The 15,065-nt window shown below is 41.5% G+C and overlaps 1 protein-coding gene across 3 annotated transcripts; it reads right to left on the minus strand.

Annotated features, from left to right (window-relative positions):
- Nucleotides 1-3,873: 3,873 nt before the first annotated feature.
- Nucleotides 3,874-14,957, minus strand: LOC117258876 (large ribosomal subunit protein eL22). Of its 3 annotated transcripts, none has more exons than XM_033630084.2 (4): nucleotides 14,859-14,957; nucleotides 14,019-14,129; nucleotides 13,639-13,763; nucleotides 3,874-4,067 (listed from the first exon to the last, which is right to left on the minus strand). In XM_033630084.2, exons 1-4 carry the CDS (start codon nucleotides 14,868-14,870, stop codon nucleotides 3,923-3,925), a joined length of 393 nt encoding a protein of 130 aa, XP_033485975.1. In that variant the 5' UTR covers nucleotides 14,871-14,957; the 3' UTR covers nucleotides 3,874-3,922. The 3 variants fall into 3 exon arrangements, with proteins under 3 accessions (XP_033485975.1, XP_033485977.1, XP_078026470.1); XM_033630086.2 differs by having other exon boundaries at nucleotides 14,019-14,126; nucleotides 14,859-14,903; XM_078170344.1 differs by lacking the exon at nucleotides 3,874-4,067 and adding an exon at nucleotides 13,091-13,247.
- Between the last annotated feature and the right edge of the window lie 108 nt (nucleotides 14,958-15,065).

The raw sequence follows: 15,065 nt of genomic DNA on the forward strand, positions 1-15,065 counted from the left end.
CCATTATGCTGTACCACGTGATGTCTGATATGTTGCTGTGTGAAGGAGTCCTGAGTCCAGCTGTGACACTCACATCCCCTCACTGATCAGTGCATCATACAATTTATTATACATTTTATTATTCAGTTTCTAACAGAGTGAAAGTTCATGTTTGACCATAGGAGTAAGTTTGTGCAACAAAGGAGCGTTAACCCACTCACTGGCTCTTTCAGAGCTTTCAACCACATCTCATGGTCTTAATCGGCAAGTGGATAATACTATGACAATCCGTGTACCCTTCGTTCTTTCGTTTTACTGTTTGAAAACCAGAACAGAAAAAACGGGAAAACAGAATAAAGAATTTTACTCTGTCCCTTTAACCATTCATTAAAAAGAGTCTATTAAGACTGTTTGTCATTTTTACTAGCCTATTAGGTGATTTCTGTGTTTTCTCTGTCTGTTGGAATGAACAGGGAAAAAACAAAGGTATCCTTATCACTTTTTTGTTGCTAATTGAGTGCACTTAAGAGTAGAAATCCACCATTACAATATATATTTTTTTTGTTTGGAGCATGATTGGGTTTTCAACAGGTATCTGCAGCATTCCAGGCGATCATCTCCATTGTTGTTAAATTTATTGTCACATCAACTAAAGCAAACAGCCAGGAGTCTTAAAATACAAACTGAAGTTATTGATACCTCTATTTTCTCCTTTTGGGTCTCTGACACTTGGACAAGTCAAGTAACAAAATATAAGGAGCTGTAGTTTCTACAGGAAGCTATAACCATGGTTCAAACACATTTTCATGGACATTTAAAAACTTTTAATGACTTTTCAAGGACCAATATTTTTGTTTCTTCGTGCCCCACTTGCCCACCTTTTTTTAACCATACAAGCTTCAAACTCTATTCAAACATAATTTAAGCTCGCTGACATAGATGAAGGGAGAGATTACTAGTCGATGCTATTAGAGCTACATTTTATCAACAGTTCGAGAATTTATTTGCCATAACAGTAAATGTTCCATGTAATGTGACTAGTTCATTACACACAACAAAATTCCAGGACCAAAGAAGGTGATTGTTAAATTACGTGACTCATACTGTTGCAAACCTAGAAAATGTGGAAGAGTCATGCAATTTAACAATCACCTTCTCCCACGTTTTCTAGGTTTGCAACAGTATGAGATTTTCACAGTGCGATAACCGTCTCAGAAAATATTGTGGTTTTACGGTATCAGTTTTAAAAAAATAGTCTGAATGACCCTTAAAGGAATAAAAACAGAGGGGTTATTTTTGGTTGAACAAACATTTTATCAATATAATTGAAATTTGAAACCATCTTTGAATTAAAGTTTGTGTAAAAAGTAAAATAAAGATTTACTGCTGCAACCCCTCTTGAAATCATTTCTAAAAATGGAATTGTGTGTAAAAAGACTTCCCTTTGAAAAGAACTAAATGAAGTTGAGATTCTCCGTCTGATTGCATTATTTCCCCCCCAAAATTGCAGATAAGCAATTGTACATGGTATGATGAATTGTACATGTACTTGAAAAGAAGGTTGCGGAACAGTTGAAGCTTCACATTGACAATGAAAAATTATTACACCCAATGCAATTTGGTTTCCGTACAAACCATTCCACCGAAACAGCCTGTTGTTATTTTCTTGAGGTAATCAGAAAGAAGCTTGACAAAGGGGGTGTAGTAGGAGCCATCTTCCTGGATCTACGTAAGGCATTCGACACGGTGAGTCACTCAGTCCTCCTATCTAAACTAACTAAATTTAAACTTTCAGCTAACATACTTAAATGGCTGAAGTCCTACTTGGATGATCGCACTCAATGTGTCAAGATCAAAAATGAAATATCATATTTTCAAAATTGTAGTATGGGTGTCCCCCAAGGATCGATTCTTGGTCCCCTTTTGTTCTGTACATACATCAATGACCTTCCGAAGATTTGTGACAAAGTTGAAACAGTAATGTATGCCGACGACACAGTTATATTTGCCCATGGGAAAAACCATGATGAAGTCGCTGCTACATTATCAAACGCTATGGAGAGAATATCAGAGTGGCTCAACCAGTCATGCCTTACACTGAACACAGACAAAACAGTGACTATGTATTTTCAGAAACAGAATAAGAAATGTAGATATCCTGAAATACTTGTAAAAGGACAAATGATAAAAAAATGTTGAGGAATTTAAATACCTGAGGGTTACTCTTGACTCAAATCTGAGCTTTAAAAAACATTAAAAAAAATGGCTCATGTTTTGAAATTCAACATCATGAACTTTCGTCATATCAGGAACTCTTTAACAACTGATGCTGCAAAAATGTACTTCAATGCTATGATACTCCCCTACATGAGATACTGCATGCCATGTTGGACACAAGCTAACCAGACCACTCTAAATCCAATCAGATCTCTCTATGGGCAAGCATTGAAGGTTCTGGACAGAAAACCAAGACAGCACCACCACTGCAACATTCTCTCCAAATACAATTTACTAAGCTTCGACAATTTAAGTACATTATCAAACATTTGCTTAGTACATAAAATAATCAATAATGCGCCCCCCCCCCCCCCCCCCCATTAAAAAAATTCATAGTCCCCTGCTCTGAACAGAGAACAAGAGCTTTAAGATCTGCGACGAGAGGAGACTGTAAAATCCCACAAAGAAAGTCATCCTTTGGTCAATCTGCTTTCTCCATCAAAGCCATCGGAGAATGGAATAGACTCCCTAGTGATTTGAAAATCAACAGGAATTATCGCAGTTTCTGCCTTGCCACAAAGAAATGGCTCCTGAGTAAACAATGTTGCCAACATTAGGTGTTGCTGTCAGATTTCCTGTCTGATTCTGTCATTATGTCTCGTTTTGCGTTTCTCTCTTCTGCTGTTTATCTGAGCTCTGTTAGATATTCCTGTCATATTACCATTGCTATTTAATCATCCCTGTAATCCCGAATTACCATCGTTGGTTTCTAGGTTTCTTATCGCTGTACTCTAAACTATAATCAACTCTAACTTTTTTTGCTGCTACAAGCACTTTGTTGACTACCAACAACACCAGCACTTTATCTATGCACATTCCTGCCTTGCACTTTATATCAGGAGCTGCTACTTGGACTGCCTTTTAGTGTTTTGTAAGTTGTTCCTCCTTGCACTCTAACAACTTGGTTATTTTAAATGTGGAAATTGTATGTCTGTACTGTCTCTGTGCTGTCCTCTGTTCATCTGTATTTTAGGTTTCTTTGTTTTTTAGATTGTGGTCTGTGTGTATTGTAAATTATATGTTGGGACTACAGATGGAAATTAGCAGTTATTGCTAAATCTGGTGCAACCATCTCCTCATCTCTTGTAAATGATTAATGCTATTGCACACTGTCCCTTGATAAACTACATAAACTAAACTACTCGTCAACTTTAGTTTCACGGTATACCCTGAAAAGGTATACCACTGCAACCCTAGTGGGAACCCTGTATGAGATACAAAGCTCACATTTCTCCTACTGCACTTGAACTGTTGACATGATGACAGCAGAGCTCCACACAAACTAACAGATCAGCAGGACAGTTCATCTGTGAATGGATGTCATCTGTGCTTTGTGTCTCAACTCTGAGCAGCTTGTAAAATCTCAGTAAACCACACTGCAGCAGAGTTTAAATCTCTGCCGAGTTTTCTGTAAGGCTAACAAAGATGTATGCTATGGCCATCATAAGCATTAAACCTTGACAACATCACAATGTTGAACTCACTAGGTTCTCCAGCTGTCATCAGAGCAGACTGCTAACCTGTAAGCCATGCTGGTTTTTGACAGCTGACTTCCGCAGCTGCATCTGTGAGACACTGACAGAAAATCTCAAAGAAAACACCCAGCACACCCGTCTGTACTGTAAACAACATTTATTTAAATGTACAAAATCTGATGAATTGTCAATTAATCTTCATCTTCCTCCTCCTCTTCATCCTGGTTGATCTGGAAGTAGCGGAGCTCATAGCTCTCCTTGGTGTTGGCCACGACGCGCAGCCAATCACGCAGGTTGTTCTTCTTCAGGTACTTCTTGGTCAGATACTTCAGGTATCTGCACAACAGAAGACAAAAACAGTGTGTCACATTCACTTTCAGATTAAACACACTTTCACAACAGGTAGAAGGAGTGGACAGTGGGATAAGGATATCCAAAATTACTCTTTGACACAGACTGCTCTGCTGCTGTAGCACCATTTCACCTCCCATGTCAGCTGCTCTAATATTCACTTGTCAACAGCACAATGTACACCAAAACATTAAAGAGCTGTATGCCAAATTCAGAGCATTAATATACATAGCAGCAAACAACTATTTGCTTATGTAGTGTGTAGTGTACCGAGTTATCAATACATCCATTCTGAATATTTGAAATGGTTTCAATCCTCATTTTCCACAGTATCAACACTACTTTCTTGCCCTCTTCTCTTCGACAGCGAGTTGGCACACACTACTGCAGTGCCCCAATAGCCCCGTCTCCTCTCACTCACAGCGCTGTCTTTTGTGTATTCACTCTAGGTCCAACATGCTTGCGCCATGGTTTTGCTATGTGTACCGGCTGCCATCTCCAAAACAGACGAGCCAAAATGAAGCACAGCAGCAAACAATCAATTTACAGCTCAACAGTAAACTAGAGTATGTTCCTAGACATCTGATTGGTTGTTTTCCATGCATCACAGTAGATTCTCAGAAAAGAAATTAGAAGCACAAGGAGAGAAGAACATGATTCCCCCACAGAGTTTTCTGTGTTGTGTACTTTTGTGTGGATGTAGTGACACTTTTAGCAGATGTGAAAAAGTTTTTTTTTTAGTTTTTTTTTAAAGTTACTGTCTTTAACAATGTGTCCAAACTTTATACAAGTCATTTACGCTTGGCCGAAATGTAATCACAATGCTGTATTAACGTGTTTTTTTCCTCATCCAGATACAAACCCAGAGATGCTGCTAAGCACGTGCCCTGCATCCCTGACGCATTCAAATCTGAGAGGATGCGGTGAACTCACCATTGATGCATCAGGGGATGGCACCAAATTATTTTCACCAATAATGCTACATTGTCAACAAAGAATCAGTGTTAAAATCATGGAAACAGTGGCATCAAGTGACTTATCTTAGTATTTCTCATGTCACAGAAACTGCTAAAAGTGAAACTTGTGTTTTGGATGTTATTATCATAATGTCGATAATGTGTCTGTGTTTTTGTCCTGGTGCTCTGCACAGATCTGACATCTGCCCACTCGCCTGCGAATCTTGCGGGAGCGGGCGGTTTGAACTTTGCTGCGGGCGGGAACGGGCGGCTAAAAAAAACACTGCGGGATCAGGATATAGCCTATAGCGACAGGATGGAGTTAACAAATGTTGTGGAAAAGAAGCTCAAACAAGGTCTGAAGGCGCACTGAGCCCTCTACTGTACTTTCCAGCGCTCTCAAAGCTGGTGCGTTTCATCTTCAGGATCCCCGCATCCAGTGCGCCTTCAGAGCGGGCCTTTAGTGTCTGTGGGCGCATCTTGGAAGAGAGGCGCACGGGATTGGGACCAGTCGGTCAGCAACATTCTCTTCCTCCACAGCAATATTATGGTCAAGTGATTAATTTGTTAAATTCATTCGTTTCATTCGTTAACTTTGTTTATTTTATGTTATTTATTAGTGTTATTTGAGCCACTCACAGCCTACTCTCGTTGCTGTTTGTTAATTACATAAAGAGGCGTGATGATGCCGGTGTTATTGAGCATAGGCTTTATCTTTATCTCATTAATGTTTCTTATTCAGGTCTCTCTTAGAAAAGACACCTTAACCTCAATCACTGCCTGACTATATAAAGGTAGAAAAATAAATAAAATACAGAGGAGGAGAATAGAATATGAAACAGCCTTTATTTCATTAAAAACTAAGTGAAAACAACGAAATAGGAGCGCTATTCCTGACCAGTGCGTCCAAAGACATGCAGGCCAGGGAAACGAAACAAACAACCCCATGAATCTCTGACGTGTTTTCTCCTGCGGGACGAGAGAAGGCACAAAATTGAAAAGTGGCACAAATGGGCCACCTTTCAGAATAGGCCATAAGGTGAACACAGTTATCGTTTCATCTCGTTCCGACATCTGGGGACTACACGATCTTTACTTCATAAAAAACACTGATACATGTTCAGCTAATCAGCGGGAGTTCGTAGCTCATAACCCCGCAAGAGTCCTGTGATCGGGGTCGTAATTCGGCACTTGTTCCGTCTGAGCGTAATGATCAGTTCCGCCTGAGCGTAATGAGATTTGGTACGCGAGTGGTGGAACGGCCGTCACGTGATCGCGCTACACCAATAAGGTACCCGCATTTCGTGTCGCCCTGGTTTCATTCAGCAGAGGAAAACAGACCCCGAAGTCCTCAAAAGTGAGCAGAAATGAGCTGAAACAGCGCTATTCACATCGCCGTGTCCATGAAACATGATGAGACAAATAGACAATAAGGTGAACTAAGCAAAAATGTCTTAAACACACATTTGATTCAATACCTGGGCATAACCGACGTATTATTACATAGACAACATAGCTGTCCAGTACGGAATACGAGAACAGCCATGTATTTTTTTTTTTGTTGTGCACTGTTATCTCGTGATAACGACTTATTATTTCGTTACCTCGATATAACAAAGATTGTTTTCTCATGATAACGAATTAATTATCTTGTTATCTCGATATAACAAAGATTGTTTTCCCGTGATATTTGTCAAGTCTGATGATTGCGCACTGGTTAATGTGATCATCTTGATTTCAGCCTACAAGAGCTGCCGTGGTCCTGCCAGATGCCTCCTACTGCTGCTGTGATCATTAGTCACACTTCTACTGCTATTATACACATATGATTATTGTCACATACCATATATTTCCAAATAGTCGCCCGGTGGCATATAGCCGCTGGGCACCTAATAGCCGCCAGGGGTTTGACCCCATTTTGCGTATTAAACGCCGATACGATTAAACGCCGGGGCGATTATTTCCTCATTCATTGCCCCAAGGAGGGACAGCCCTGCAGGCAGGGAGAGAGCAGCTCGCGAGGGCTGCTCTCTCCCTGCTGGCTGAGGGACTGTTTGCGCTTTTACGCATGGGTCATGGCGCACATGACTCGTGCTACAGACGGACAGGCAGACAGCCACGTATCTAAAACAGGTAATACATCTGGCTACATCTTTCCCACATCAAATATCCGTGATCACCTATGTCCGCGTGCGTAAAAGCGCACACAATTCCGTGTCCTCTCACCACGGATGCTGTGATTTGATGGCCCGGTACTCATTGTAGCCCACTCTTATAAGACCCAATAATAATAATAATAATAATAATAATAATAATAATAAGCTACAGTGGACCTATATGCCATGCCTTTTAATAAAATTACCAGAGGAGTTCGCTGAAAAGCAGGTAAAGTCAGCCTGAATTACTCACGTGTGTCCCCGGTGACCGTGTAGTGCCCAGATGTCAGAGCGGAAATCAGTTTCTGTGAGACTTTTTCTGATTCACCTTACGGCCTAGAAGTGTGTGAGTATTTTGTATAACAGTTTTAAATTATAATAAAAACAATGTTTTTATTTATTTTTTGCTGAGGGAAATTAGAAATACCTAGAAATAAATAGGTATATGAACTATTTACAGTTTGTCTATCCTATCAAATAAAGGCTACAAATGCCCCAAAAAATATCTAAATTTTTATTTTTTTTTAACTCTATTAAAGTAAGGTCTCTGAAGGCAACCCAGGTAGGGAATGGTCGATCCGATCCAGTATCGGCATCGGGTTCCGATACCAACATAATTCACGGATCGGAAATTTCCGATCCACCAGCCCTGTCTGTGCTTTCACATTGTCTGCTGGAATGATATGATGATTGCTACATAGTAGTGTTGCACGGTATACTGGTACCAACGGTACACTGCGGTACTAAAACACGATGGTATGATACCATAATGTTGGAGTACCTCATGGTACCACTACTGTGGGATAAGTTCAAAGTCCAATCGCAAGAGGGTGAGTGTCCATGCGCCATCCAATAACGGAGCGCTCTGGCCACCTGGCACTCGATATGTGGCTGCAGTGGTTTGTTTTCCACTGACATTTCTGAGCTATTGAGTATCTTCAAGCAGTGAAAGTTATTACTTAATTTTACTTGTAGGCAAAGATTTGTTTATATATGCTACAGTGATTTGTTTTCCACAGAGCTCTACGGTGCGAGCATTTTACTCACATTTGAGACTAAAAATAGTTTTGTGCGAGCAAAAGAAATCATTCAGGAGCACGCTGTGTGAGTACAGATTTCAACCAGCAGCAGAAACGAAAGGCGAATCCTGCCGGTTGTGGGTTGAACGGGGGTCACAGACAGGAATACGGTGGTCAAATATGGCAGCCATAGTGCTCCGCGGCGCAAGATAATGGCTTACCGGCGACGGAGAAGCCCGGGTCCAGGTCCAATAAGTCTTCATTGGTGTCATGACTGCCCAAAAGTACCTGAACAGCTGAGCCGTGGCGGCACACAGGTATGTGACGTGTCAGAGGAGAAACGAACCGTTCACATTTCCACAAACCTCACCGCACTTAAGGGACCGTTCTTTACTTGTCAGGGGAGGAGGGTGGCTGGTTGATTTTTATATTATTTATTTATTTTATTTTGATCCCCCCTATGTTAATCACTTATTGATGCTGTTTTGAAGTATGAATAAGTCATTAAGTAATTTATTCCACTGAAATATCATTGATGTATTATAGAAAAGTGATTTATCTTTTTATAAATGACAAAAGGCACATCTGCCTCATTTTCACTGTGGTATCGTGATACTACTCAGAACCGTGGTACTTTCACTGGTATCATACCGTGGGTCCCAATTTTGGTACTGTGACAACACTACTACATAGTAGTGTCTACGTGATGTGTATCTGTGCTGTTCAGATTAATATGACAGATATTTTTTGTTTTTTGATAGTGTATATTGCACTAGTAGTTTAACACTGTCTTGGAATTTAATAAATATTGACAATCAATTTGAAACCCTTACAGCTGCATATTTATTTTCAGGATGGGATTTTTCCTGTTAAAAGGATTTCCTGCTTTTCTGACCTTATACTTACCTCAAGTTGCCTTTTGGGACATACATGCATACATACGTACATATCATACATGCCTGTAGAAAGGAGTTTATTATAGCCTCATATAAAATCAACAATAATGATAATAATATTAAAGCAAACAGAGCACTAGTATCGGAATAGTATCGGTATCGGCAGACATCCAAATTCAGGTATCGGGATTGGATCGGAAGTGAAAAAATGTGGATCAGTGCATCCCTAAGCCCAGGCTCCGCAAATGGCAACAAAAACATTTGGGTCCAGGCTGTACCAACCAGCCAGCGCGAGACCAGCGAAAGCAAGCACACACACATGAACGCAGTGCCCATGTCTCACGGTCTCGTGCAAACGTGAATGCAGTGCCCAGAGAGGCAGTTAGAGCTACAGGCTACAATGAGGCTAAAAACAGAGTTCAAATGACGTTTTTCCAAACAGCTTTTTATGTCTGGGCTTCAGGACACTTGGATCACTACGGACGAGCAGTATGGAGATACACTGCCTGGCCAAAAAAAAAGTCACCACCAAAAAAAAAGGTCATACACTCTAATATTTCGTTGGACCGCCTTTAGCTTTGATTACGGCACGCATTCGCTGTGGCATTGTTTCGATAAGCTTCTGCAATGTCACAAGATTTATTTCCATCCAGTGTTGCATTAATTTTTCACCAAGATCTTGCATTGATGATGGTAGAGTCGGACCGCTGCGCAAAGCATTCTCCAGCACATCCCAAAGATTCTCAATGGGGTTAAGGTCTGGACTCTGTGGTGGCCAATCCATGTGTGAAAATGATGTCTCATGCTCCCTGAACCAGTCTTTCACAATTTGAGCCCGATGAATCCTGGCATTGTCATCTTGGAATATGCCCGTGCCATCAGGGAAGAAAAAATCCATTGATGGAATAACCTGGTCATTCAGTATATTCAGGTAGTCAGCTGACCTCATTCTTTGAGCACATACTGTTGCTGAACCTAGACCTGACCAACCCCAGATCATAACACTGCCCCCACAGGCTTGTACAGTAGGCACTAGGCATGATGATGATGCATCACTTCATCTGCCTCTCTTCTTACCCTGATGCGCCCATCACTCTGGAACAGGGTAAATCTGGACTTATCAGACCACATGACCTTCTTCCATTGCTCCAGAGTCCAATCTTTATGCTCCCTAGCAAATTGAAGCCTTTTTTTCCGGTTAGCCTCACTGATTAGTGGTTTTCTTAAGGCTACACAGCTGTTCAGTCCCAATCCCTTGAGTTCCCTTCGCATTGCGCGTGTGGAAATGCTCTTACTTTCACTATTAAACATAGCCCTGAGTTCTACTGTTGTTTTTCTTCGATTTGATCTCACCAAACATTTAAGTGATCGCCGATCACGATCATTGAGGATTTTTTTCCGGCCACATTTCTTCCTCGAAGACGATGGGTCCCCACTATCCTTCCAGTTTTTAATAATGCGTTGGACAGTTCTTAACCCAATTTTAGTAGTTTCTGCAATCTCCTTAGATGTTTTCTCTGCTTGATGCATGCCAATGATTTGACCCTTCTCAAACAGACTAACATCTTTTCCACGACCACGGGATGTGTCTTTCGACATGGTTGTTTAGGAAATGAGAAGCAACTCATTGCACCAGTTGGGGTTAAATAACTTGTTGCCAGCTGAAAGATAATCGCCCATGCAGTAATTATCCAATAGGAGGCTCGTACCTATTTGCTTAGTTAAATCCAGGTGGCGACTTTTTTTTTGGCCAGGCAGTGTATTTTGTAGTTTCAATTATGTGTTTTTGGACGTTTGAATCTGGGGCACTGTAAGCCTCTATGAGGTGGAGTTTTGTTGCTAAGTTACCTCCTCTCCCCTTGGATCTCCACAAGTGTTGTGAGGACTCTGAAACTTCACCTGATCCTCCATCGGCATGAGGGTGAGTAGATAATGGGTGAATTTTCATGGTGGGTGCACTATCCTGTGAACAGGTGTGTAAATCCATTGTAACTAGCAGCTATCGCTCGTTCATGACAGAGTCACGGAGGACGAGGGGGGCGAGCTAGCTCCGTTGTGTTTTTAAGTTAAGTTTAAGTTTAAGTTTATTTACTTTATTAATCCCCCTGAGGGGAAATTCATTGTTTTCACTCTTGCTTGTCAATTACACACAGGTCCGAAAGACACACACATGCACAAACAGGACCTATACATGCACAAAGTGGAGAGATGTCAGAGTGAGGGGGCTGCCCTTGGTGAGGCGCCCCGAGTGGTTGGGGGGTTCAGTGCCTTGCTCAAGGGCACCTCGGCAGTGCCCAGGAGGTGAACTGGCACCTCTCCAGCCACCAGTCCACGCTCCATATTTTGGTCCGGACAGGGACTCGAACAGACGACCCTCCGGTTCCCAACCCAAGTCCCTATGGACTGAGCTACTGCCGCTAACATTGTTAACATTGTTGAACGTAAACACAAGTGACGCCAACGGTGCTTAGCGTGCCTTTAAATAATAATATACACTCAACAAATGAAGGAATGAATGATTCCTTTACGTGTAACGTCCAATAGAGAGAGACATAGCATTTTTTTTAAAAAAAAAAAGCACCGACAGGAGGCACCGTAATTAAGCAATATCACACTTGAGCTCGTGATGTTGTACTGTGATATCGTCATAGCTGTAATTCGGTCATAGGCACGAGGCCGCAGGCCAACAGTTCAACAGTTAAATAAGCAAGGCTGATTAAGAAATGTTGAAAAATGAGGACAAAATAGATAATTTAAGCATTTTATTTGTCCTCCGCCAACAAAAATAGTTCCCTCAGGACTCCGCTGTCACCGTTGCTATGTAACGCAGACATGGTGCGCCAGGCACTTACTCTTTATACACATTTATCAGCACATTTCCATTAATTGTGCAGCCGGTGAAATACGTCTCTGGTGACTGCATGGTGGACTGTCGCATCACAGGCACAGCCGACTCTGCCTTCTGATCTGACACTATGTTGCTTTTCTCCAAGTCATTGAGCTCTGCTGATGAAACACTGACAAACCTGGATGTGTGCTCAGATGGATTCAGCTTCTCCTCTCCCTCATCTTCCTCTGATGACCATTCATAGTTCAATTCAAAACTTATTTTAGGAAATAAATCCATATTTTTGGCTGTTTGACAGTGGATGAATTAATCAGCCTACAACGCAACTGCTGACCTAACTGACACTAACCGTCAGTTTTGATTTGATTGTTGATTGCAATCAGCTGTGAGATGGAGTGATACATACACAGTGAAATAACCGTGATGTTGTACTCCAATATCATCACGGTTTTACTGTCTCTCGACCAATCAGATTGCAGGGCGGGAACTAACTGTTGTATAATGTGTGTTTTGTTTCGGTCCATTAGGTATCGGTTGTATAGGGAAATGGCAGTGACGTCATCTGCGCCTTTCTGAAAAGTTCAGAGATTTTCAGCTGCAGTACAAAAAAGGTGAAGCGCTCTGGAAAAAAAAAAAAAAAGACGCTGGGCGCAGCACCTTTTCTACAGGCGGCCTCATGCGCTTGCTGCTCGTTGAGAACATCTGAAAATGTGGACACATGCCCTATAGTGACAGTTTGACCAAATATGGAAAAAAGTTAATTTTGATAAAAGTGATCAACTACAGCTTTAAGCCCTATCATGTGAATATAGCCATATAGCCATAACACTGTCCATGTGTGATCACGGAACACAGACATGCTGTAACCATGATAACAATAACTATGTCAGGTAACAAACTGTCTCAGACTCAGGTTGGGTTCAGTCAGAAAAATGCGGCCCGAGCCGTCTTCTATTTTGCAGGTTACAAAATGAGAGGTGCACCACACTGCTTTTCTTAAAATTGAATGCCACAAGTACAAAAAAGGCTAACTGTGCCTTTTTATTGTTGCCAGGCAACCACCCTTTACCCTAACCTTCCTGTGTAATCAATCTACTGTTTATTTATTTATTAAATTATTTTATTTCACAGTAATTAGTATCTAGTTCCTAAAATGGACAGGCAGAGGGTACTTGCCGTAGCTCTGGTTGAGGGTGAGAAGCTGTCAGCAAATAATTTGTAGGGCACAGGGAAACGGAGATCTGTGTGGGAGTACCACCAGTTGGTCCAGGAGCTTCTCCTTCTTGATGGCTGTTTCCAGGCATATTTAAGGATGACATGGGGGCAGTTTGTAACTCAAGTCATATAGAGCTATATGATGTATCCAGCAACCACTACCACCAGTTTCCCCCCTCCTATTTACCAACTGTAAACTTGTTGTCGTGACTACCACAGAAGACCCGCCTCTCAAATCATCAGATTGGGCAATGGTAAAAAAGTGAAGATGACATAAGGCGTTTTTTCCGCTCTGAGCTGAAGTTTTTTCAACTCGAGGAGTTCAGAGCGCTCTGGCAAAAATGCCAGGTGCCTAGAGCGCAGAAACACGAGGAGCGTAGCAGCGCCAAAACAGCTTCATTCTCATCAAAAACAATTACAAAAAGCCGCTTCCAGCTGCTAAAATGTGTGTGTGACTGATTCTTACCTTTTGGAGAAGGGCACCTCAGAGGACACTGTGATCTTGCTCTTGCTCCTTTCGATGGAGACCACACCATTACCCAGGTTGCCGGCCTTCCCGTTCACCTTGATGCGCTCCTGAAGAAACTGCTCCTGAAAACATGTTTGTAGAAACTTCACACACAGCCACCATGCTGAGATCTGCAGTGTGTGGCAAATACCACATTACTGTTCATTGTGATGGATTATTTAGTTCAAGCAAATGTTAAGTCTCAGTTAGTTTTCATTTAACAGTATCATTTCTGCCTATGGACGGTCAGTAGTAATGTTGCTTGCATCTGATTTGAGATGAACAGACTAAAACACATCTACAGCTACAATAACAATATCTAATGAAAGATAACTTACAAAGTTGGCAGCATCCATGATGCCATCTTCCACAGGATGGGTGCAGTCCAGTGTGAATTTCAGGACCTGCTTCTTCTTCTTACCACCTTTGCCGGTGTTCTGCTTCTTCTGCTGAGAAGACACTACACATTTACCTGACTGTACAGAAGTGTTGGCTAAACAACAGAACTCAACTTTCACAGTGCTAATCCATACATTTCACCCCACTTGACACCATTAAACATTGCTTCTTGACAGACGCAGAGGTCTGACAGAACACCACAGCTGATGAGCCAAAACCACAATCTTTTACTTTAACAACATGTTTTCTAGGAAGTCAATAATATACCAATATACTGGTTTGAAGTTTCGAGCTATGAAGTCCCCCCCCCCCAAAAAAAAAAAAAAACAAAAAAAAAACAAAACAGGCAAACACAAAAGCTCGATTTTATCCAGCTGGGTTAACGTCCAGCTACAAAATAACCAGTGGGGCAAGCTAACTGTATCATTCACGTCACATATCAACCGCTACGACAGCGAGGCGACAACATTTGTTAAACTTGTACAAATAATCTGCTGTCACACAGCCACCCGGACAAGCTAACTGAGTGAACAACGTGGTGAGCTACAGTCCCTGCCGATGCTGTGTGGCTAACGTTAGCTAAAAGGCAGCTGCTATAGGCCACTGAGAAAATCTGCTACCTTCGTGCTCAAATTACCACTTCAAAACTCAACCAATCCTCTGTTCTGAGACTACGATTGCATTAACAACACTGTAAACTCATCTCGCTCGTTTTCTTTGGCTTTCACAGCGTAAAATCTACAATCCTAATGGATTTATTAACACGCGACTTTACTTACAACAGGCGCCATGGCGGAGAGGCTAGCAGAAAGGAAGAATAGGCTGTGCGCATGCGCTACATTTACCAGTCAAACGCAGAACTATTGATTGAATCCGTGAATCTAAGATTGATTAACATTCTGGGATTCTTTCCTACTTTGACAATGCCAGTAAAGAAAAAAAAAACAGTAATATGACAACACATGTAAAAGAAACAAAATAGTATC

This window comes from Epinephelus lanceolatus, chromosome 8, assembly GCF_041903045.1.
Source record: "Epinephelus lanceolatus isolate andai-2023 chromosome 8, ASM4190304v1, whole genome shotgun sequence".
In the NCBI taxonomy this organism is placed as follows: Eukaryota; Metazoa; Chordata; class Actinopteri; order Perciformes; family Serranidae; genus Epinephelus; species Epinephelus lanceolatus.

Coding starts and splice junctions, on each gene's coding strand:
- LOC117258876 (XM_033630084.2), bottom strand. Junction 13,764..14,018: donor TCATGGATGCTGCCAACTTT/GTAAGTTATCTT, acceptor ACATGTTTTCAG/GAGCAGTTTCTTCAGGAGCG. Junction 4,068..13,638: donor GAGGTGCCCTTCTCCAAAAG/GTAAGAATCAGT, acceptor TCTGTTGTGCAG/ATACCTGAAGTATCTGACCA.